General features: G+C 35.0%; 1 protein-coding gene across 2 annotated transcripts in view; it reads right to left on the reverse strand.

The window, feature by feature from the left end:
• The window catches only part of pde9aa (phosphodiesterase 9aa), a 29,659-nt gene that overhangs the window by 6,712 nt on the left and 243 nt on the right, over positions 1 to 22,704 (reverse strand). The window contains exons 2-10 of one of the 2 annotated variants that reach the window (XM_073845659.1): positions 14,694 to 14,764; positions 14,512 to 14,589; positions 13,811 to 13,854; positions 10,406 to 10,460; positions 10,168 to 10,238; positions 5,739 to 5,823; positions 2,596 to 2,656; positions 382 to 456; positions 129 to 215 (exon numbers count right to left, since the gene is read on the reverse strand). In XM_073845659.1, coding sequence (XP_073701760.1) covers positions 129 to 215; positions 382 to 456; positions 2,596 to 2,656; positions 5,739 to 5,823; positions 10,168 to 10,238; positions 10,406 to 10,460; positions 13,811 to 13,854; positions 14,512 to 14,589; positions 14,694 to 14,764 — 627 coding nt within the window. Of the gene's footprint in view, positions 1 to 128; positions 216 to 381; positions 457 to 560; positions 636 to 2,595; positions 2,657 to 5,738; positions 5,824 to 10,167; positions 10,239 to 10,405; positions 10,461 to 13,810; positions 13,855 to 14,511; positions 14,590 to 14,693; positions 14,765 to 22,704 lie in introns of both variants that reach the window. The other variant, XM_073845660.1, reaches the window with a different exon arrangement.

The following is a 22,704-nucleotide window of genomic DNA, read 5'->3' on the forward strand; positions in this document are numbered from 1 at the left end:
CCCATAACATTATACCCAGTGTGAGCAAAGTCAGCAAGTCTTAGTTCTAGTATTTTCAAGAAAAATTTAAAAAGTAAAAATGACCTGAACACAAGATGACACATTAGAATTGTATAATATACTCTTACCAGCCATCTTTTCAGCGTGATGGGGTTAATATTAAAGTCCTTTACCAGCCCGAGGTCATGGTACATATGCTCCAGACAACTCAGCATCTTAAAGCACAAAACACTGATGATAGTATCTTCTGCAGTACAAAAAATGTGGTTTTGCATGTCAGTCATTGTCACCAAGTGTCTATCACACATCTTGTGCACTGATACATCAACTTCAGTAGAACTTTAGAAGATATTCTGCATCTTTGATTTGGCCGATCCTCACCTCGTTGGGTTCCCATTGCCACACATCGAAGATTGGCTGCCTCAAAGCTTCTACTGTCTCCTGTGAGAGGTGGTACTACACAAGCCCCACAAACACAAGCACAAGCAACAGGCGCAGAAGAGAGAAAACGGGGAGAGAAAAGAGGAGGAAGACAGAACAGTGGTGTGTTAGACTCTTACCTCGTTGGACTCCCACAGCCAGACGTCGAAGGCGGGTTTTCTGAGGGCATCTATGGTTTGCTGGGAGAGCATGTACTGCAGGTGACAGAGCTCTCCGTTAACCCCCGATAACCAACGCCTGGCTGTGGCCATTGCGTACATTACATTCACATCGATGCTCAAGCAGAATATGTTTCAGGGCTCTAAGCTTACTTTTCTTTTCAGGAGCACAGTCAAAATTTCAGGAGCACATTCTAAACAGTAATCAAAAAATCTGATAAAAAATGTGTCTTCCTATTAAGAGGTGATATTTGACTCCTTTAAGTGATTTACAGGGGAATTTTGTTTTTACTGTTGCAATGGCATTGCATTTTTCTAACTTTATTAAAATAATATGTCAATTTTGTTAAAAAATGATATATTTTTAAACTTTTTAAAATGTCTAATAAAAACAAGAGAATAAGAACAAGTAGGATAAGAATAAGTTATCAATAAAATGAAATCAGTATAAACAAAATTATTTTGTACTAAAGGTGGCACAGAAAAAACACATTAAAGACTTGTAGGTGTATTTTCATATGTTTAATGAGGCTCAGAGGTGGCATGAGTGTAGCCAAATTCGTAAATTCGTGTTGAGATTAATGTTTTAAATATAAAATTTTGAATACAAAAAATATTAAATTATTTAAAAAAAAATAAAAAAAGATACTTTAAAAATAAATCTAAATCTGCCAGTAGGTGGCAGCAAGTCACTGATTTAATTACTAAACCATATCATTTATTTGATTCATTCAAATGGCTGATTCATTCAGGAATAAAGCAAGTGACTGCCATTATAAATGGAAAATTAAATAATTTTACTAGATTCGTTTAAAAACGTATTTCATTCATAAACGAAACACCAAAACGAAACATCTACACTCCCTACTCCATAATGGCAAAGCAAAAAATAGGTTTTTAACATTTGAAATAAAAAACTGAATCCCGTTGCATAAGTATTCATATCCCTTCATACACTCAAAATGTAGCTCAGGAGCATTCATATTGCTTCTAGATGTTACTACACTTCGAGTGGAGTTCAACTGTGGCAAATTCATTTGAATGAGTCTGATTTAGAAAGGCACACACCTCTCAGAAAAGGTCTAACAGCTGAAAATGCATATCAGAGCAAAAACCAAGTCCTGAGGTCAAGATAACTGCCTGTAGAGCTCAGTGACAGACTTGAGTTAAGGCAATGATCTAGGGAAGAGTTCAGAAAAAAATCTGCTGCATTGAAGGTTCACAGAAGCATTATCCATAATGGAAGATGATTGGAACAACTAGGACTCTAGAAAATGTCTGCCAGCCCCCATCCAAGCTGACAGAGCTTGAGAGGTGAAAAGGTGAGGCAAAGAATGGCAGATAATTGCCAAATGCAGATGTGCAAAGCTTGTCACATCATACCCAAAAAGACTTGAGGCTGTAAAGGTGCTTCAACTATGTACTGAGTTAAGGGTATGAATACTTATGCAATGTACTTATTTCAGTGTTTTATTTTTAAGAAATTTGTAAAATTTGCAAATCTGGTTTTTGCTTTGTCATTCTTATGGTGTATGGGGTGTAAATTGATGTGGGGAAAAACTAATTTAAAGCAGTTTAACGTAATGCTGCAACAAAACAAAATGTGACAAAAATAAAGGGGTATGAATACTTTTGCAAAGCACTGTAGTTCATCGCGATCTCACAAAGTTCCATTAAAAATCAACAAAGCTCTCTACACAGCACAATTAATCTCTTTTTTACATTCTCTCTACACTTTGTTCTTGAGATATGTCTGTGATGCATTACTCAACGTTGCAAAAACACATAGAAACCTTTGAAGCGCCCCTCATCACAAACACAAATATGCTGATGGGGTCAGTCGCACAGCATATTTGTGTTTGGTGCTCCTAAATATTTTTTTCATAGTCCTATGCAGTAGTTTTCAGTCGCAAATGCGAGTGAAATGGTCACACTGTAGAGCCCTGAGTATACAAAATAATGAAGAAACCCATTACAAACACATCTTCCATTTTACCTTTGGGTATGAAGGCACATCTCTGCGAGGAGTTAACTTCTTGTTGTCATCTAGGAAACTACTGCAAAGGTAAAAAGCAGAGCAAGCTCAGTTGCTAGAACAGAACATGCTGTGTTTTTCTTTTTTTTTCTCCAAGTACCATGTCAACATCTCTCAAAGAGAGTATCTTGAGAATATACAGCTATCTTTGATTCATCAAGAATATGGTCCTTCACTAATAAGGGAGCATGTGTGAGCCATGTCAGCTCATTAAGACTCAAAGGGGAATAGACCTGATCATCTGTCTATAACAAGAGCTGACTAAGACAACACCTGGGCTTTTAATTCTCCTCTCATTAAAGTTCGTAGTACAGACAGTGCTATCAATAGCCTGCTATAGATACTCCCCCTTGTGAAAATGAAGTACTTTTAAAGGATTAGTTCACTTCCAGAATAAATATTTCCTGATCATTTACTCACTCTTATGTCATCCAAGATGTTCATGCCTTTGTTTTTTCAGTCAAAAAGAAATTAAGGTTTTTGTTTTCCGATTTGGACCTTCAACCTGCTGATCCCCATTGAAGTCCACTATATGGAGAAAAATCCTGGAATGTTTTCCTCAAAAACCTTCATTTCCTTGTCGACCGAAGAAAGAAAGACATCTTTGATAACATGAGGATGGATAAATTATCAGTAAATTTTTTTTCAGGAAGTGAATTAATCCTATGTCTAAGAGTACTTTTTTAGGACACTGATTGCATTCTAATATTTTCCCTGCCACTGATGGAATTTTCCATCCTTTATGTCACAATGCTTCCCTGCCGACTTCATTGTTATATGGTAGGGGGCGCTATTACATATCTTTTATAATGGTACAGAATCTCCAGATCCAAAAACAAGTAAAGAAGAGGCAAAACAAATGCTTAAAGCATTGCTTAGGCACACATGTAACATGTAAAATGATCATCTAACATTCAATGGTATATACAATTACAATCAAAATTATTCAACCCCCCAGAGACTGCAGTACTTTACAAATACAAATTTTTCTGAAGATAAATAATGTAATGTTTTTGATTTATATGATTTTTTTTAATAACACAGCTATGTCATAATTATTCAACCCCTATTCAACATTGCTGTTTTGTAGTGCAATGCGGTGTATAAGATAAACACAAGACAAGCATGACTTTCACGTTGAGGCATCTCGATGAATACCACTCTTGACCAAGAAGAATGGAAAGACCGACGTGAACATGCTAACATGAATTTAGACAGACCTGTGGAGTTCTGGAAGAATGTTTTTTGGAGTGATGTGAACCACCTGGAACATTTTGGACCTATGAATCAGCAGGATGTCTGGTGCAAAAAGGCTAAACTTATGAGCAGAAGAACACCATCTCCATGGTCAAACGTGGAGGTGAGCCAGTCCTGTTATGGGTTGTTTTACTGTAGCATGAAGTGGAAATCGTGACTGTATGAAGCACATCATGATTCTTTGAAGTATCAGGCCATTTTGACAAGAATTGTGATGCCTTCGGTGCAAAGACTGAAGCTAATGATCAATAGACTTTCCTGCAGGACAATCATCCCAAAGTATACATCCAAATCTGCTTATGCTTGGTTCAGGGATCAGTCATAGAATGTTCTTGAGTGGCCTGTTCAGTTTTCAGATTCAATTCTCATTGAAAATATGTGGTTGAATTTGGAGAAAGCAGTGGCAAAGTGAAAACCAAAGATTATTAGTGATCTAAAAGCTTTTCAGGCGAGGAATAGGCCAAAATTGCAGTAGAGAGGTGACAGAAGCTTCAAAGCACTTCCAAGCAGCGTTTATTGGTGGTTTTAAAGAATAAAAGATTCTGCATAAAATTTTACTTTTGGGGGTTGAATAATTTTGAACATGAGCGTTTAAAGCCAATTGTAATTTTATTCTGATTCATCACTGTTACATTTTCAGAATCACTCAAATGTATATCAATAAACTTTCTCTGATAGTTTACTGATGCAATTGTTAAGTTGTTTTCTTAAAATGTTGTTCTCCACAGCAAAATGTCTTGCAGGTCAAGGGGGTTGAATAATTTTGATTGCAAAAACTGTAAATCAAAAAATGCCTAACGTTCACAAATAAAATGAATCCGTGAAGAGGTAAAGGACTGTGCAAGCTTTGGGAGTGTTGATGGACTCGATCTTTCAAATATTAATGTAAAATGTAATGTTGAATAAGACACTTTACATGTGCTTTATACATCAAAGTGTATTTCTTCAACAAAAGTTTTAAGTAAAACTATTAATTGGACAGTGCACCATATACAAGTTAAGTTACTTCAAAATGTCAAAGTCATGGATTTGTACTTTTACACATATAGGTGCCTTTTATTTTATTTATAGTATAATGACAAATACAAGTATATAGTATATGTGACCCTGGACCACAAAACCAGTCTTAAGTCGCTGGGGTATGTTTGTAGCAATAGCCAAAAATACATTGTATGGGTCAAAATTATTGATTTTTCTTTTATGCCAAAAATCGTTAGGAAATTAAGTAAAGATCATGTTCCATGAAGATTTTTTGTAACATTCCTACTATAAATATATCAAAATGTAATTTTTGATTAGTAATATGCATTGTTAAGAACTTAATTTGGAGAACTTTAAAGATGATTTTCTCAGTATTTTGATTTTTTTGCACCCTCAGATTGCAGATTTTCAAATAGATGTATCTCGGCCAAATATTGTCCTGTCCTAACAAACCATACATCAATAGAAAGCTTATTTATTGAGCTTTCTTATGATGTATATATCTCAGTTTTGTAAAATTTAACCTTATGACTGGTTTTGTGGTCCAGGGTCACATATATTATAGTATAATAATATAGTAAAAGTATATATTATACTTATACATCACTAAGAAACTTATTTTTTACCCCATCCTTCCAAACATATGACTTCATGTAACTTCTCACAATAAAATCACTTCCTGAAGGATAAAATCCAGTCTTAACTTACTTTTTTTCTCTTTAAATATCCTGTTTTTCTTGGAAATACATTCGATTACAGGTGCAAAATTGGTTGCATAGCACTACTTCCTGATAATTAAACTGAGCGCTTATTCAGTTCAAAAATGCCGTTCCAGCATCTCCAGAAAAAGCTGTAAGGTCACTGACCTGTTGTTCCTGGAGGCCATTTCCTCCCGCAGCTTCTTGATGTCACTGCGACATTTCTCGATCTCCACCACCTTCATTCCCTCCACTGAAGAGACAGAGAGGAAAATGACGAAAGCGCAATACATAATGCATACAAGTATGACGCATAAAAGATGGTTTTACATATTTCGAGTGAGCCACACAAAGAGAAATATGGAAATGAGCTGGTGAACATGGGTCGCAGCCGCAGGGGTTTTCCTCTACAGACTGCTGAGCCATAAAAAGTACATTTGACACCTGTCACTGTCTGGCATGTTTCCCTCCATTGTCCAAAACCATCATGCTGGTCTGAAGTACAAGCAGCTTTGTCATCTATCTGACAGCTGTATTTATTTACATCTCAAACCTTGGTTGTGAGAATGAAGATATTTCACATAACCTGTCCATGTTGATGCCTGTCTAATTTAGCTAGAATCTACTAAATTCTAGATGACTTTTGAGCCAAAGTACTGCATAGTTTGATTAGACGCATGGCCTCTGGACTCACGTTGTATAATTTAATTAGTGTAATCACACACATCATATAATCTCTGGACTTCCTGCTACTATTCTGTTTATAGACCGTGCACCGTAATAAATCACCGCAAATTATATGAGGCCGGTGAACTGTTCACACTGATGAAGGGGTCAGGGTCCGTCGCCTTGGTGACTGATTACATCACTGCTGTATTAGGATTTCTATGGACACACAGATGTGCTGCAATGGAATGATTCCTGGTCTCTGGTGATGTTACACGGAGCATCATTACTGTGCAAGGACTGTCACGTTCAAAGATGCACTGAGTGGCCACTAATCTGAACCTGACTTAATTTCTTTTGAATCATTGTTCAACACAGTCGCTGACTTTACAACTGGCAGTGGATTAGAGGTCAAAAAACTTTCCTGTAGCTCAAACAGTAGAGATAATAAAATGCGTACCTTGAAAGCAATATAAGCCATTATGGACCAAAGCATCTGCCAAATGCATAAAATGTAAATTTACAAATTAGAGACCAACCTACAATTTCCTAAATTTCAGTGTCACTGCTTAGTCCTATTTGAAGTTATCCTAGCAGGAGTAGAAGGGCAGTTTTTTAAGCATATTTCATAAATGAATTGTATTCTGAAGCACATTATAAGAAACTTAACCCTTAAATGCATACCTCGGGTCTTTAGCAACCTTTTTTAAAAAGTTTGACACCAACTTTCTTAGGAAAGGAAAAGGAAAGGAAAGGAGGTGAAGTGAGGCCAAGTATGGTGACCCATACTAGGAATTTGTGCTCTGCATTTAACCCATCCAAGTGCACACACACAGTAGTGAACACACACACACACACCGTGAACACACACCCGGAGCAGTGGGCAGCCATTGCTGCGGCGCCCGGGGAGCAGTTGGGGGATCGGTGCCTTGCTCAAGGGACTCACCTCAGTCGTGGTATTGAGGGTGGAGAGAGTGCTGGTTATTCACCTTCCCCACCGACAATCCCTGCCGGACCTGAGACTCGAACCCGCAACCTTTGGGTTACAAGTCCGACTCTCTAACCATTAGGCCAAGGCTGCCCCCGTATTATTCCCCGTAGTATTCCTCAATCTATTCACTATAAACAATATAACAAGAAAAAAATAATCAAATATAAAATAATATCTGTTTTCTGACCCGAGGTGTGGAATAGTAAGTATATTTTTTGTGCGCAAAAATATGTAAATATTGACTCAGTATGTGAAATTCACCTTTATTCCTCGAGGTGGCACTGTTTAATTGACAATAATGATGATTTTTCACTCATAATTATTGCAGGCATAAAACAAAAGAATATCAGCAGCAAAAATTGAACTGGTTTGAATGGCTTTACTGCAGAGCAATTACTGTACGCAATAAAATAAAACTGTCACTGTTATTTGATGGTGGATGTGGTGAATAAGCTGCCAGCAATCTATATATTGACTTTGAAGTGTTTTTGAGAATATGCTGAGATTGTAAATATGTCCCAGATGCTGAATGTACTGTGGAAGTGCACTCTGAGGATGACAGCGATGGTAAAATCATCTGCTCAAATTGAACCCTTCTAAGTTTTAAAAGGTAACAAAATATGCTTTATTTTAGAGTCGTACATGAGACACGCATAAGTCCGCTACTGATTCACAAACTATGCACGCTCTAGGCGCTCTGATCACTACCGTATTTTTGCGTGAAATTTCAGCTCAATTTTAATTTGCCTAGTTGTCCAAATTAATGTCCTGTGAGTGTTTTATAATGGATGCTCACCGATAAAGGAGGATCTAGTGAGGCTCTGTGTTTATGAGTTCACTGATCCCTGATCTTCGTCAATCCGCCTTCAGATCGATGTGTTTTAACAGATTTAGAATGTATTTGCTGTATTTTTAATTTGTATGATTATTTTTAATTGATACAAACAGTAGATATTTAAAGGGACAGGTTTAGTGAGTGGTCTTTGTTTATGGCAGGTTCACTTATTTAAGAAAAAGTACTCTGAAGTTGTAACAAATGTCTGAAGTAAAGAATTCAGGAGCTTTAAATCTGTATATGTATATATATTATTTTAAAAGTCAGAGGTTTTCTTTTAAGGCTTGAATAATATGGCAAAACAAATGTTTTGGTTAATTAAAAAGGTTTAAAAATAAACACTTTTCTCTTTGCTGCGGAAGTACAGTCAGGCATAGGGGGGCCTTGCAAAATTGACCGGAGAAGGAGGGGGGCCCCAGAGTAAAAAAGGTTGGGAACCCCTGGTCTAGATGAAGGCCAAAGGAAATGATCCTTTCAGCCATTGCAAGAGAAGTTAGTCATTCCAAATCTGTGATTTCTCAAATATTGCAGGTTTACAATGACACTAATTCATTCAAGTCCTCTAAAAAGGCAGGTGGTCCACGTATGACAAATGCACAAGAAGACAAGATAATGCAGACACTCTCAATGGGGAATCGGTTCAGCACTGCAGCTGGAAGTGTTGAACAGGTTCAGGATCTGTCTTGGCAAAGTGCACTCTGCAGTGACCAAACCTCTCATCAGCAGAAAGAGTCAAAAGTCAAAACATTTGCTGAGGAGCATGTTGTGTGAAAAGAGGAGAACTGGTCCAAAGTTCACTTTAGTGATGAGAGCAAGTTTATTTTTTTGGGGTCTGATGGGAAACATTTTGTTTGGCATCAAACTGAGAAAAGACTGACGCCCAAGTTTGTAAAGAGGTAAGTGAAAGGTGGAGGAGAAAGTGTCATGGTTTGAGGGATGTTTCTGCAGCAGAAGTTGGGCCTCTTTTACAAATACATGGTAGGTGAATGGAAAGTTTATCAGAACCTCCTCCAGCAACATGTAGTTCCTTCTCTGCAAGTATCTCCCAATCAGCCTGCAATTTACATGCAGAAAAGTGCCCCCATCACACTGCAAAATGGGTAAAGCAGTTCCAGGCCTAGAGTCCTGATATAAACCGACTGAAAATCTCTGGAAAATCCTTGGCAAAGTTACTGAACTATGGAAGAAAAGTGGACCAAGATCACACCAGCAAAGTGTGAGAAACTAGTGATGTCCTGCAGCCTAAAAACATTTGTTTTTAGAGTGCTGTAGATGTCTAATCTTATAGCGGAAAAAGGAATAGCTTCACCTGCTTTACACAGAGGAGATATTCAAATGTATAAACAAATGAACTCATGACAGTCATGCTTACAGGAGCAACAGGAGGGAAAAAAAACAGCTGAATATGAAACTGTGACCTAGTTTTATGTTTTACAGGCTGTTGATACTCTGATGCTAAACAGCACCCTGTACATGGCATTTCAGCCGGATACAGAGCCTTCTAAAATATACAGTGTGAACGGCTAATGAATACATTTCCTTACCGAATACAGTCGAAAATTCTAGACCTACCTTAAAATCTTAATCTACACCAAATAATGTAAATAATAACTCACAGAATCTTACCAAAATTACTAAATAGAAAGCAGATTGAATGGAAAAGCAATAAGTAACCTATGACCTTGAGAGATCCCAATATATCCATAAAGTACTATTACAATTATTAGCCTTCATCAAGACGCTGTTAATGACTTGTGTCAACTACAGCATCACCTGCTGTAGCGCTAAATCTTATAGGATATATTGTTCAATAAAGTTATCAGCTGTGGTATGGAAGGGTTCTTATATGAACAACTTATATAAATCAAACACAAAACATATCTACTTCCTCATATCATGATCCTTTATGTAAAATATACAACATGCTACACTGGGTTCACCATAATGTCACTTATAATGTACTGCTGATGCTGAAAGCACTACAGAATTGAGAGCAGCATCCAGAATGTGTTGTTTGTGAAGATTAGCCCTTCCATTTTAACATGAACTATGTCCATTAACAAAACACTAGAGCAGATATTGAGTGAAAACAGTTTAAGACTCACACTCCACTCTCTTCTCCAGCATGGCTAGGCGATTTGTCACCTCAGTCTTCAGTTCGTTGATTTTAAATGCCCTTGGGGAGAGAGAGCAGCCAGGCAGACCGGCGCACATGGAGAGAAATATACAAAGATCATTCATCCTTGAAATACCAAAAGGATTCAAAATTCAATCAAAAGAAGGTCATTATGAATTAGCTGAGAGATTGAACATAAAATATAGAAGCAGAGGCGGCGATAATACCTGGAGAACTGCTCTGCCACCTGGGTCAGAACATTCTGGAAGAGCTCCTCTTTATCTGAGAGAAGAGAAAACAAGCCACATCTGTAATCACAGCCAAACACTGACGTATGAAGTATTCCACAGCAAAAAAAGATGAATGAATAAAAATTCTACAATGGTTTATAAATATATAAATCAAGGGCGGACAAGACTGAATATAAAGAATATGAAGAAACAAATCGCAAAACCCAATGTTCTTGACAATCTCACCTGCTCTTGTATCAGAGCAAATGTGACTTCTTACACAAGTCCTGACACTTACAATTATATAGAATGAGACTTGATAAACATACACTTTTAAATGTAGCTCCACTCACTGTCTTGTGAGTTCAGCCTAATAAAAGGACCCGGGAAATAAAAACATCCTATAGACCAATTTGGAGCTGCGTGTGCATTGTGGTGGAAGAAAACACTGGTACCAAGTGGAGGGAAATGGGTAAAATCCATGGAATCAAAAAAAATGTATTTTCTGTCTTTGGATGTCACGCCATTTGAAGCAAAGACTAATGGATGAAACCTGCTGTTAATTACTTTACTTTTAAAGCATAAGTTTGATTTAAACAATAGGTTTTTCAATTATGAGGGGAAAAGCCATAAGTGTGGGATATAAACTCTGATTCTGAGCCGAGGAGAAAAGAGATAATGACTAGTTAATTTTTTCTTATCAGAATTGAGAGATATAATGTCAGATTTGCTAGAAGAATTTTAAAATATATACTCAAATTGACCTTTTTTATTCTTTTATTCTGTGGTTTCCATAGACTTTTACTTTAAAACAGATTATTTCAAAATGAAATAATATTTCACAATATTATTGTTTTACTGTATTTTCGAATAAATAAATGCAGTCTTGCTGAGCAAAAGAGACTTTCAGAAACATTTAAAAATTAGCCTTTTGGACGGTAGTGTTTATATTGGTAATATTCCACTACATTATAGTAGATATTCTGCCAGTGTTTTCCCATGTCTGCTGCCCTTCACATCTCAGCTCAGTAAAGTAACCAGTAGTAACCAGTAAAGTGTCCCATTTTTGTTTTTCTTGATGCCATTAGCCAATCAGGGTTGACATGATGTCATTGTCATGTGACTCCAGAGTCATTAATCACATGGCATTTAGGTTGAGGTGACTAACTTTTTAAAAGTGGGCTTTATCTGGGGGTCCCACACCAGCAAAACAACAAAAGATGAACAGATTTCTAAAGTTGTTACATGGAGGGAAACATTCTTTGATCCCCTGCTGATTTTGTACGTTTACCCACTGACAAAGAAATGATCAGTCTATATTTTTAATGGTAGGGGTTTTTTTTACAGTGAGAGACAGAATAATAACAAAAAAAATCCAGAAAACTGCATTTCAAAAAAGTTATAAATTGATTTGCATTTGTGAAATAAGTATTTCTGGCTCCCAGGTGTGTTTTATACAGGTAACGAGCTGAGATTAGAGCACTCTCTTAAAGGGAGTGCTCCTAATCTCAGCTTGTTACCTGTATAAAAGACAACTGGGAGCCAGAAATCTTGCTGATTGATAGGGGCAATCAATCAATCAGATTCCAAACTCTCCACCATGGCCAAGACCAAAGAGCTGTCCAATGATGTCAGGATCTTATCAATGATCTTAAGGCAGCTGGGACTATAGTCACTAAGAAAACAATTAGTATAAGACACTACGCCTTAAGAAAGCACATGTGCAGGCCTGTCTAATGTTGGCCAATGAACATCTAAATAATTCAAAGGAGAACTGGGTGAAAGTGTTGTGGTCAGATGAGACCAAAATCAAGCTCTTTGGCATCAACTCAACTCGCCGTGTTTGGAGGAGGACGAATGCTGCATATGACCCCAAGAACACCATCCCCACCGTCAAACATGGAGGCGGAAACATTATGCTTTGGGGGTGTTTTTCTGCTAAGGGGACAGGACAACTGCACTGCATCAAAGGGAAGATGGTTGGGGCCATGTACCGTCAAATCTTGGGTGAGAACCTTCTTCCCTCAGCCACAAGATTGAAAATGGGGATTGGTATTCCAGCATGACAATGACCCAAAACACATGGCCAAGGCAACAAAGGAGTGTCTCAAGAAGAAGCACAATAAGGTCCTGGAGTGGCCTAGCCAGTCTCCAGACCTTAATCCCATAGAAAATCTGTGGAGGGAGCTGAAGGTTTGAGTTGCCAAACGTCAGCCACAAAACCCAAATAGCTTGGAGAGGATCTGCAAAGAGGAGTGGGACAAAATCCCTCCTGAGATGTGTGCAAACCTAGTGGCCAACTATAAGAAAAGTCTGACCTCTGTGATTGCTAACAAAGGTTTTGCCACCAAGTACTAAGTCATGTTTTGCGAAGGGGTCAAATACTTATTTCACTCATTATAAAATGTAAATCAATTTATAACTTTTTTGAAATGCGTTTTTCTTGATTTTTTCGTTGTTGTTATTCTGTCTCTCACTGTTCAAATAAAACTATCATTAAAATTATAAACTGATCATTTCTTTGTCAATGGGCAAACGTACAAATTCAGCAGGGGATCAAATATTTTTTCCCTCACTGTATATAGACATTGTTCAGTGCACACTCCAAATGACTTCACAGAGGTCAGAGGTCACATCATCTTAACCAGGCTATTGCAGCCTTCATGTCCTCCAAAGCAGTTCCTACTTTCATGTTTGGTTGTAATAATGATTTGATGTGCTTATGTGATTTTGGTTGGAATTACATGGGCACACTGTGCAATTTTATATTTCCTTAGGTCTTTTTCACTTATTATCTTCTGGCAAGACTCTCCAAATGTAGTTCATGCATACAGAAAATATGCATATTATGCATAGCCTATACTATATAATGCAGAAATATTATCATGGTAGTATGTAATTCCAAAAACACCCATAGTATTTGTTCAGAATTGATAGGATATTGAAAAGCAAAGCAGAGAAATATATGACGTTGACAATAAATCTACTAAGAAACTCGGAATGCGGATGAATCACAGAATCTGTCCAAAAAAAGGGCCTTGTGTATTTGAGTTTGCTCTGAAATCGATAAAAAGTTATAATCACTTCTCTGCTCATGATAAAACAGATAGATTGAAAAGACTGCAGTCCACCCCCGCTGCAAGAGTGTTCGCACAATGAGAAATGGACTTGCTCTTGTAAACACACGCAGCTTAACACACGCTCCATTTATGGAGATTTGAGAACATATGAGTGATCACTCCAGAGCTGTTTGAGTCTTCATAATAAAACAAACCCCATTTCCCATTTCAACCAGAATGTAAACACTATCAGCGAAAGCACAGCACTGTAGATGTGATTCATACATACATAAACATTCAGGGTAAGTGAAATTACATAACACGCAGAACATCTGACACTTACCTGCAAGTTGTCCACCGGTTATAGGCACCACTTTGTATGGCGACCTTCAAAAACACAAAGGACACACAAACGAAGTTACAAAGCAGTTGGCGCCACACTAAATCATGTCCCCTATCCCTACAGGACAGTCCAGTTACTCCTCTTGAGAGCGGTGGTTTTCTGTAGCATTACCATCCAAGATGTCGTCTACTCTCCTCTGGCAGTCGAATGCGATTATGACGGCGAATGGGTACATTTAGACTCTGATTCTCAAAGAGTAACTTCCCCTTTATCTATATCTGGCCGCCATCCATTGTTTGTCTAGCATGTAGGGCAGATCTCCATATAACCAACAGATAAGGCTCAGACAGTAGGCTAGTTTACTGGACTTCTCACCTCTGTTTAAACAGCGTCTTTATGTTTCCCTAAGTGTGTCTGCAAATTGGTGTTAAATTGGATGTTAAACTCTCCAACATTTAGTATTTAACTGCCATTTTAATTAACCTGCAGAAAAGGGTTCATATGAAAGTAGTGAATTATTTGTTTGCTTTATTTCTTACCTATACAAACACCATATGGTAAACCATTTGCTGTAAAATCGGTTTGAAGAGATTCTGACTAAATGAAATGCTTTGACATTAGTGTGAAACTGATTCAGAGGCTCTTTTAAAGCTAAAAAGCATTGGTTTTATGTTTATAAGTGGGATGGAGTGCTAAGTTACCTCTCTGAGTTGTTTGGCATTGTGGGGTCGATGGAGACCATTGCTCCTGTTGAGTCCAGGAGGGAAATGGTTGTGTTCCTGTCAGCAGCAGATACATTCTCTAAATTTGGGAGCACTTCAAAAGTGGAAACACTTCAGCTGCACACACAAACACACTCACACTCACATACATCGTACTGTACCTGGAGAGCCCTGTGGCAGTGCAGAATAACTCCTTTATATCACATGGGCTGCAGAAACGGCTGAAAACCACCTGGAAGAAACACGAATTCTGATCAGACTGAGTTTCTTCAGTTAGGGCCACTTTTGGCTTAAAATACTTAAAAATAAATGTGTTTACACTATGTTAAAGATAAAAAGATCTGATCATGACCTTGACCTGATGTGGATTTTTAATATTGTGTGCAACGGTAATGATGTGTGATGGTAATAGACTTTGGACTTGCCAATACAACAAGCACTGGACTTGCCAATATAACAATTTGCATGTCAATTCATCTCAGGTCACATGGAACAATTATTATTATTTTTTTTTTTATAAAATGATCAAATTCTGAACAGGTTGGCAATGACGCCTAATAAAGCTACTCTCTGTTGTCTTGACAGAAAAAGGCTCCCATTTTCAAGGCTTTTCAATTTCATTCCTTCAAAAATCAAATAATTTTCCAAAACTTACATCATTTTCTAAAATGTGTGGCATGATGGTAATGACAAAAGTATTTGTTATGAAATTATTACATTGTAGGCATGAATGCATAAATAATTGAAAATGTCATTTTTATACTCTAATTTTACAGATTTTAACACTTTTTAAAAAGAAAGTTAAAATTTAGGGTGGGTGGCAATTCAAAATAGCAGAAATCTATCAAAATGATTAAAACGGAAATTACAGAGATAACAATAATAATACAGTTTGATGCTTTTTAATCTCTTCTTTAAAACTAAAATAACTGCTTTAAAAAACACCTTTTTGTCTTTAAAATTATCTTACAAACAGAATCAATGGAATTTCTAAGAATTCATTTTTGAATAGGTCAATTTCTTTAAGATTAAAAAAAGAGATATAAAATATATTCAATCTTTAATAAATTGCACTGTTCCATCTCAAATTATACAATTAAATCTAAAAATAATTAAAGATGTACATTATCAGTCAAAAGTTTTTGAACAGTAAGATTTTTAAAGTTTTTTAAAGGATAACTGTTGCCAAAATGCAACCTGGGTTGTTTTTTTTTTTTTACTGTAAACGAGACAAACCTATATCTAAAAGCATAATTACGACAAACGTGCCATTTTTGAGATTGACCGTGATTTCGTTTTGTGGTCAATGGCCGGTGAATGGGAGTACTAGGGGCATAACTTTGAGCGCATCAAAATCGATATTTTTACAACACTAAGAAGGCTCGACACACCATGAAACTTTGCTCGAAGTATCGCCTGGGTCTCTACACATGAACTCGAGCATTGAGAACATTGTTTGTGTACACAGAGTTTACTAAAAAGAAAGGTTTTGAACAACTCACTTTCACTGTTTGTGTTTCCGCTCGCGGCCGTCTTGCCAGTCAAGAAGTGTCGATCTCCGAATGCGAGGATGGATAGCTCCGAAAGCATATTTTCATATAAATGCACGGCTAATTCGTTGTTTTGTCGCAAGTGAAAAACAATATTACCCTTCTAGTTGTAAAAAGAGCCTCATATAAGCCTAATATTTCGTCCTATGGAGTCCATTCATTCGCATTCGGAGATCGACACTTCTTGACTGGGAAGACGGCTGCGAGCGGAAACACAAACAGTGTAAGTGAGTTGTTCAAAAACTTTCTTTTTAGTAAACTCTGTGTACACTAACAATGTTCTCAATGCTCGAGTTCATGTGTAGAGACCCAGGCGATACTTCGAGCAAAGTGTCATGGTGTGTCGAGCCTTCTTAGTGTTGTAAAAATATCGATTTTGATGTGCTCAAAGTTATGCCCCTAGTACTCCCATTCACCGGCCATTGACCGCAAAACGAAATCATGGTCAATCTCAAAAACGGCTCGTTTGTCGTAATTATGCTTTTAGATATAAGTTTGTCTCGTTTACAGTAAAAAAAAAAACAGCCCAGGTTGCATTTTGGCAACAGTTATCCTTTAAAGAAGTCTCTTCTGCTTATCAAGCCTGCATTTAGCCTATTTGATCCAAAGTACATAAAAAACAGTAAAATTTAATATTTTAAAATAACTGATTTGTATTTTAATAAATTTTAAAATGTAATTTAATTCTGAATTTTCAGCATCATTTTTTAGTCTTCAGTGTTATTTTGCTGAATATATATATATATATATATATATATATATATATAATCAATATTTAAAACAGCTAAGAGGTCTTTGATGATTCTTTGATGAATAGAAAGATCAGCATTTATCTGAAAAAAATATGTATATATATATATATATATATATATATATATATTACATTTATAATGTTACAAAAGATTTCTATTTCAGATAAATGCTGTTTTTTTTTTTTAACTGTCTATTTATCAAAGAAACCAGAAAAAATTCTACTCAGCTGGATTTAACATAATAATATTAATAACAAATGTTTTTTGAGCAACAAATCTGAATATTAGAATGATTTCTGAAGGATCATGTGACTGAAGTAATGATGCTTAACATTCAGCTTTGGAATCACAGGAATTAATTACATTTTAAAATACATTCAAATCGAAAACAGTTATTTAAAATAATACTGTTTTTGCTGTACTTTGGATCAAATAAATGCAGGCTTGGTGAGCAGAAGAGACTTTAAAAGACGTAAAACTCTTACTGTTCAAAAACTTTTGAAAGTCAAAAGTACAATTTCACAGATTTTAATATTTTTTTTTTGAAGGGTAAGTTAAAAATTCTGGGTAGGCGGCAAGCTCAAAAGAGGAAAAGGTAATTACAGAGAAAATAATAAATTCAGTTTGAAGCTTTTTATGATTGCTTTAAAAAATCTTTAAAAATCACCCTACGGGGCAGAATCAATGCGACCACGATTATGTTCCTCATTTCTATATGATGCTGACCATCACAGATGATAGTTTATCGATTATTTGAGACTCTGCACACGACCAAGGCCAAGTGCTGTCATTCGTCATTTGTATGTAGTGTCAGACCTGACCCTGAACACTCTGCCCCACTTACAACACATGTATATCTATCATCAGCAGGCACAACAAGACAGCAAAAACAGGTGACAACACAAAAAAGACAAAGAGGGGGGTGCAGCTGACAGACCGAGCGAAGGAAGAGGAAAAGAGAGAGAGAGAGAACGATAATAAGACTTTGAGCTGGGAAGACAGATGAGAGAGAGCAAAAGAGTGGGAGAACGAGAGAGAACGGGGGAATTGTTCCATAACACAATTGCAGGTTCTGAGTTCAAAGATATGAGAAATACTTATTAGTGTCCAGAAAAGAGCTTCTAATCGAGCACTTTATCAAAGATGAAACATAAAACCCACAACTAACAGCCTTGGAGAATAGAGACGATAAAATGATATACCACCACCCACAGAGCAAAAAACAGTTATAATAGTTTAAATTTAGCAGCGAGGTTCACTGAGAAGTTTCTAGCATTTTCAAGAGACTATAAAAGAGATTTTAGGGCTGTAAGTGAATATCAACTAAAAAGCCTGAAGACAGTTGAACTGGAGCAAAAAATTATATTTCACCAGAAATGTGTGCAGAAAGTGTGGGTGCTCATTAAAATGACCATTTGTTTTTTTCATTGTCTTCTAAGCTTTTATATGCTGATTATTTTGTTTTTGTCTCATTGCCAAGAGTGAACAATAGCAGGCAGATGCACATTTGCACTAACAGAACAAAACCATAAGCATTGTATTACTCTAATAATGTATGCAAAACACACTCATTTGGTGCACGTAATTATTTGGTCCTAGTTTAAATCAGTTTTTAACTGCTGCACTTAAGTTTTTTTTCTAACTTGATAGAAAACTGTTATTTCAAATAGTAAAAGTATTTCAAAATGTTACTGTTTTGCTGTACTTTGGATTAAATAAATGCAGGCTTGCTGAGCAGAAGAGACTTTAAAGAACATTAAAAATCTTACTGTTCAAAAACTTTTGACTGATAGTGTAGTTTTTACTCTCTTAGTCAGTAAAAAAATTCAATTTTACAGATTTTAATACTTTTTAAGGGGAAGTTAAAGTTAATTTGGTGCAAGTAATTATTTGGTCCCAGTTTAAATCAGTTTTTAACTGCTGAACTTAAGTCAGGCAAGAGAGACTTTAAAGAACATTAAAAATCTTACTGCTCAAAAACTTTTGACTGATTGTGTAGTTTTAACTCTCTTTGTAAGTCAAAAGTACAATTTCACAGATTGTAATACTTTTTGGTCCCAGTTTAAATAAGTTTTTAACAGCTGCACTTAAGTTTTTTTTCCAACCTGATAGAAAACTGTTATTTTAAATAGTAAAATAGCAAAATTTTACTGTTTTGCTGTACTCTGGATTAAATAAATGTAGTCTTGCTGAGCAGAAGAGACTTTAAAGAACATTAAAAATCTTACTGTTCAAAAACTTTTGACTGATAGTGTATTTTTTACTCTTTTAGTAAGTCAAAAGTACAATTTCACAGATTTTAATACTTTTTTTTAAAGGGGAAGTTAAAGTTCAAGTTAATTTGGTGCAAGTAATTATTTGGTCCCAGTTTAAATCGTTTTTTAACTGCTGAACTTAATTTTTTTTTTTTTTTTTCAAATTGATAGAAAACAGTTATTTTAAATAGTAAAAATATTTCAAACTTTTACTGTTTTGCTGTACTTTGGATTAAATAAATGCAGGCTTGGTGAGCAGAAGAGACTTTAAAGAACATTAAAAATCTTACTGTTCAAAAACTTTGGACTGATAGTGTAGTTTTTACTCTCTTAGTCTGTAAAAAATTCAATTTTGCATATTTTAATACTTTTTAAGGGGAAGTTAATTTGGTGCAAGTAATTATTTGGTCCCAGTTTAAATCAGTTTTTAACTGCTGAACTTAAGTAAGGCAAGAGAGACTTTAAAGAACATTAAAAATCTTACTGCTCAAAAACTTTTGACTGATTGTGTAGTTTTAACTCTCTTTGTAAGTCAAAAGTACAATTTCACAGATTGTAATACTTTTTGGTCCCAGTTTAAATCAGTTTTTAACTGCTGCACTTAAGTTTTTTTTCCAACCTGATAGAAAACTGTTATTTTAAATAGTAAAAATATTTCAAACTTTTACTGTTTTGCTGTACTTTGGATTAAATAAATGCAGGCTTGGTGAGCAGAAGAGACTTTAAAGAACATTAAAAATCTTACTGTTCAAAAACTTTGGACTGATAGTGTAGTTTTTACTCTCTTAGTCTGTAAAAAATTCAATTTTGCATATTTTAATACTTTTTAAGGGGAAGTTAAAGTTAATTTTGTGCAAGTAATTATTTGGTCCCAGTTTAAATCAGTTTTTAACTGCTGAACTTAAGTAAGGCAAGAGAGACTTTAAAGAACATTAAAAATCTTACTGCTCAAAAACTTTTGACTGATTGTGTAGTTTTAACTCTCTTTGTAAGTCAAAAGTACAATTTCACAGATTGTAATACTTTTTGGTCCCAGTTTAAATAAGTTTTTAACTGCTGCACTCAAGTTTTTTTCTCAACCTGATAGAAAACTGTTATTTTAAATAGTAAAATAGCAAAATTTTACTGTTTTGCTGTACTCTGGATTAAATAAATGCAGGCTTGCTGAGCAGAAGAGACTTACTATTACTTACTGTTCATGTACTTACGTGTAAATATTTGTACATTTTTATGCACAGTGTAAAAAGGTTTTTAACTTTAACAGGACATTTTATATGTAATTTTACTCTCAAATTTATGGTTCTTAGAAGTAAAAACTATGAATTACCATATAATGGCATTCCAGGAAGTCTCTGTGTGACAGATATGGTTATATTTTATTAAAACGCTGTTGTTTAGTCTTATGTTTGTTTTCAGTAATGTACATTAGGGTGTTTTTGCTACATTTTATGTTATTTAATTCATGTTTGTTGCATTATTTTAGTGTTTTTTTGTGTGTGAACCTGTGCACTCTTCATGTTTTATAAACAGGTCACTTACGATAAACTCTGATTCCTCATGTGGTTTTCTAGTAAACCATCTGTATTATTATAGTGGTTATCAGTACATTCAGAGATAAAAAGCCAACTTATGCAGGTCAAGTAGTCTGGTATTATCACATACGTCACTTAATGAAACACTGTCATCCAATTTTCAACCTTAAATTTTCTGCCTGCCGCTTATAAATTAATAAAGTGCTAGTACATACTGTAGTAGTTAAACACTTAGAGTAAAGTGTGACCAACAAACATTCAGCAGTCAGATTGTGACTTGGATACTTGTAATTTAACTGATAATATCTCAACTATACCAGATCTATTAATTAAAAACATTATCAAAGGCATTATTATCAGACCAAGTGTTTACTTACAATCTCATGACAGAGTTGAGCTTTTCTTGAGAACATGACACAGTGTGAGTTTTATAATGTGGTGAAACATCACAATCAGGTTACTCTGTGTGTAAAAACTAATAAAACGTTTTATGAAGGCGACCTGAAGTCTTTAAAAAAGAGGGTGTGAGTACAGAAAGAGTCAAAATGTACACTTAACAAGTGTAAATAAGTAAAACGATTCATATGACTCGAATTCTTGAAAATTCTGTTAAAGGTGAAGAGTAAATGCAAAAATAGAAAACCTACAATGTAACATTATTTATCTCTACAGGGCCATACAGTCAAATCAGTCAATTAAAGGTGAGTTTTGAAATAAATTTCTTTCAAGATTTTTAGGTAAAGAAATGTTTAAGCATTCATAAATTGCACTGTCCCATTTCTATATGTAAATTTAAAAATTCTCATTTTGAATTTAATTTACTGTAGTTCTCAAATGTAAGTTGTTTACTGTGTAAAATGGTAACAGAGTTCAATATTAAAGAATGTTCTGTACTGATAAACCTAACAAAATAAAATATAAATTGATTAAAGCGAGGCACTAATATTTTGTTTTAATAAAAGGGAGTACGTATTTGTGACCCTGGACCACAAAACCAGTTTAAAGAAACACGGGTATATTTATATATAGCCAAAAATAAAATGTCAAAATTATATTTTTCTTTTATGCCAAAAATCATTAGGATATTAAGTAAAGATCAAGATATTTTGTACATTTCCCACCATAAATATATCAAAACTTAATTTTCGATTAGTAATATGCATTGCAAAGAACTTGAAAGAAGTGGCCGAATTTCTCAATATTATGATTTTTTATTTTATTTTTTTATTTTTTGCACCCTCAGATTACAGATTTTTAAATAGTTGTATCTCGACCAAAACAATACATCAGTTGAATTTTTTTTATTCAGCCTTCAGATGATGTATAAATCTCAATTTCAAAAATTTGACTCATTTTGTGGTCCAGGGTCACAAATAATATCCATTCATAAGTATAAAATGGTAATGGGTTCAATATTCAAGATTGTTCTATACTGACAAATCTAACAAAATAAAATATAAAGTGATTAAAGCGAGACACTTTACAATTTTGTTTACCTTTATGGAATTGTACAGAATTTTTATAATATTTAAAAAATATGTGTAGTATTTCAGTAACACTTTAGTTAACTACATTAGTTAACATGAACTAAGAATGAACAGTACTTCTACTGCATTTGATAATCTTAGTTAATGTTAATTTCAGCATTTACTAATGCATTATTAAAATCACAAGTTGTGTTTGCTAACATTTGTTAATGCACTGTCAACTATGAACAAACATGAACATGTATTTTTACTAACCAACATTAACAAAGATTAATAAAAATGAATAATAATAATAATAATAATAATGAATGTATTGTTCATTGTTTGTTAATGTTAGTTAACACATTATCTAATGTTAGGTTAACAAATGACACTTTATTGTAAAGTGTTACCAATAATTATATTATAATAATATCATTACATGTATATTTACCTTATTATATAACGTTAACCAGTTTTAAAGCAATGTTACCAAAGGAGTCATATAATAAACATGACCCTACAGACACTACAACAGCTGAAACTTTCCAAACAGTTTATTCGTTAATGTTTGCTTTCTTTCCCCCAAACATTGTCATGCATGTAGTGAGAGTTTG

The sequence above is a fragment of the Garra rufa genome, chromosome 8 (genome assembly GCF_049309525.1).
Source record: "Garra rufa chromosome 8, GarRuf1.0, whole genome shotgun sequence".
Lineage (NCBI taxonomy): Eukaryota > Metazoa > Chordata > Actinopteri > Cypriniformes > Cyprinidae > Garra > Garra rufa.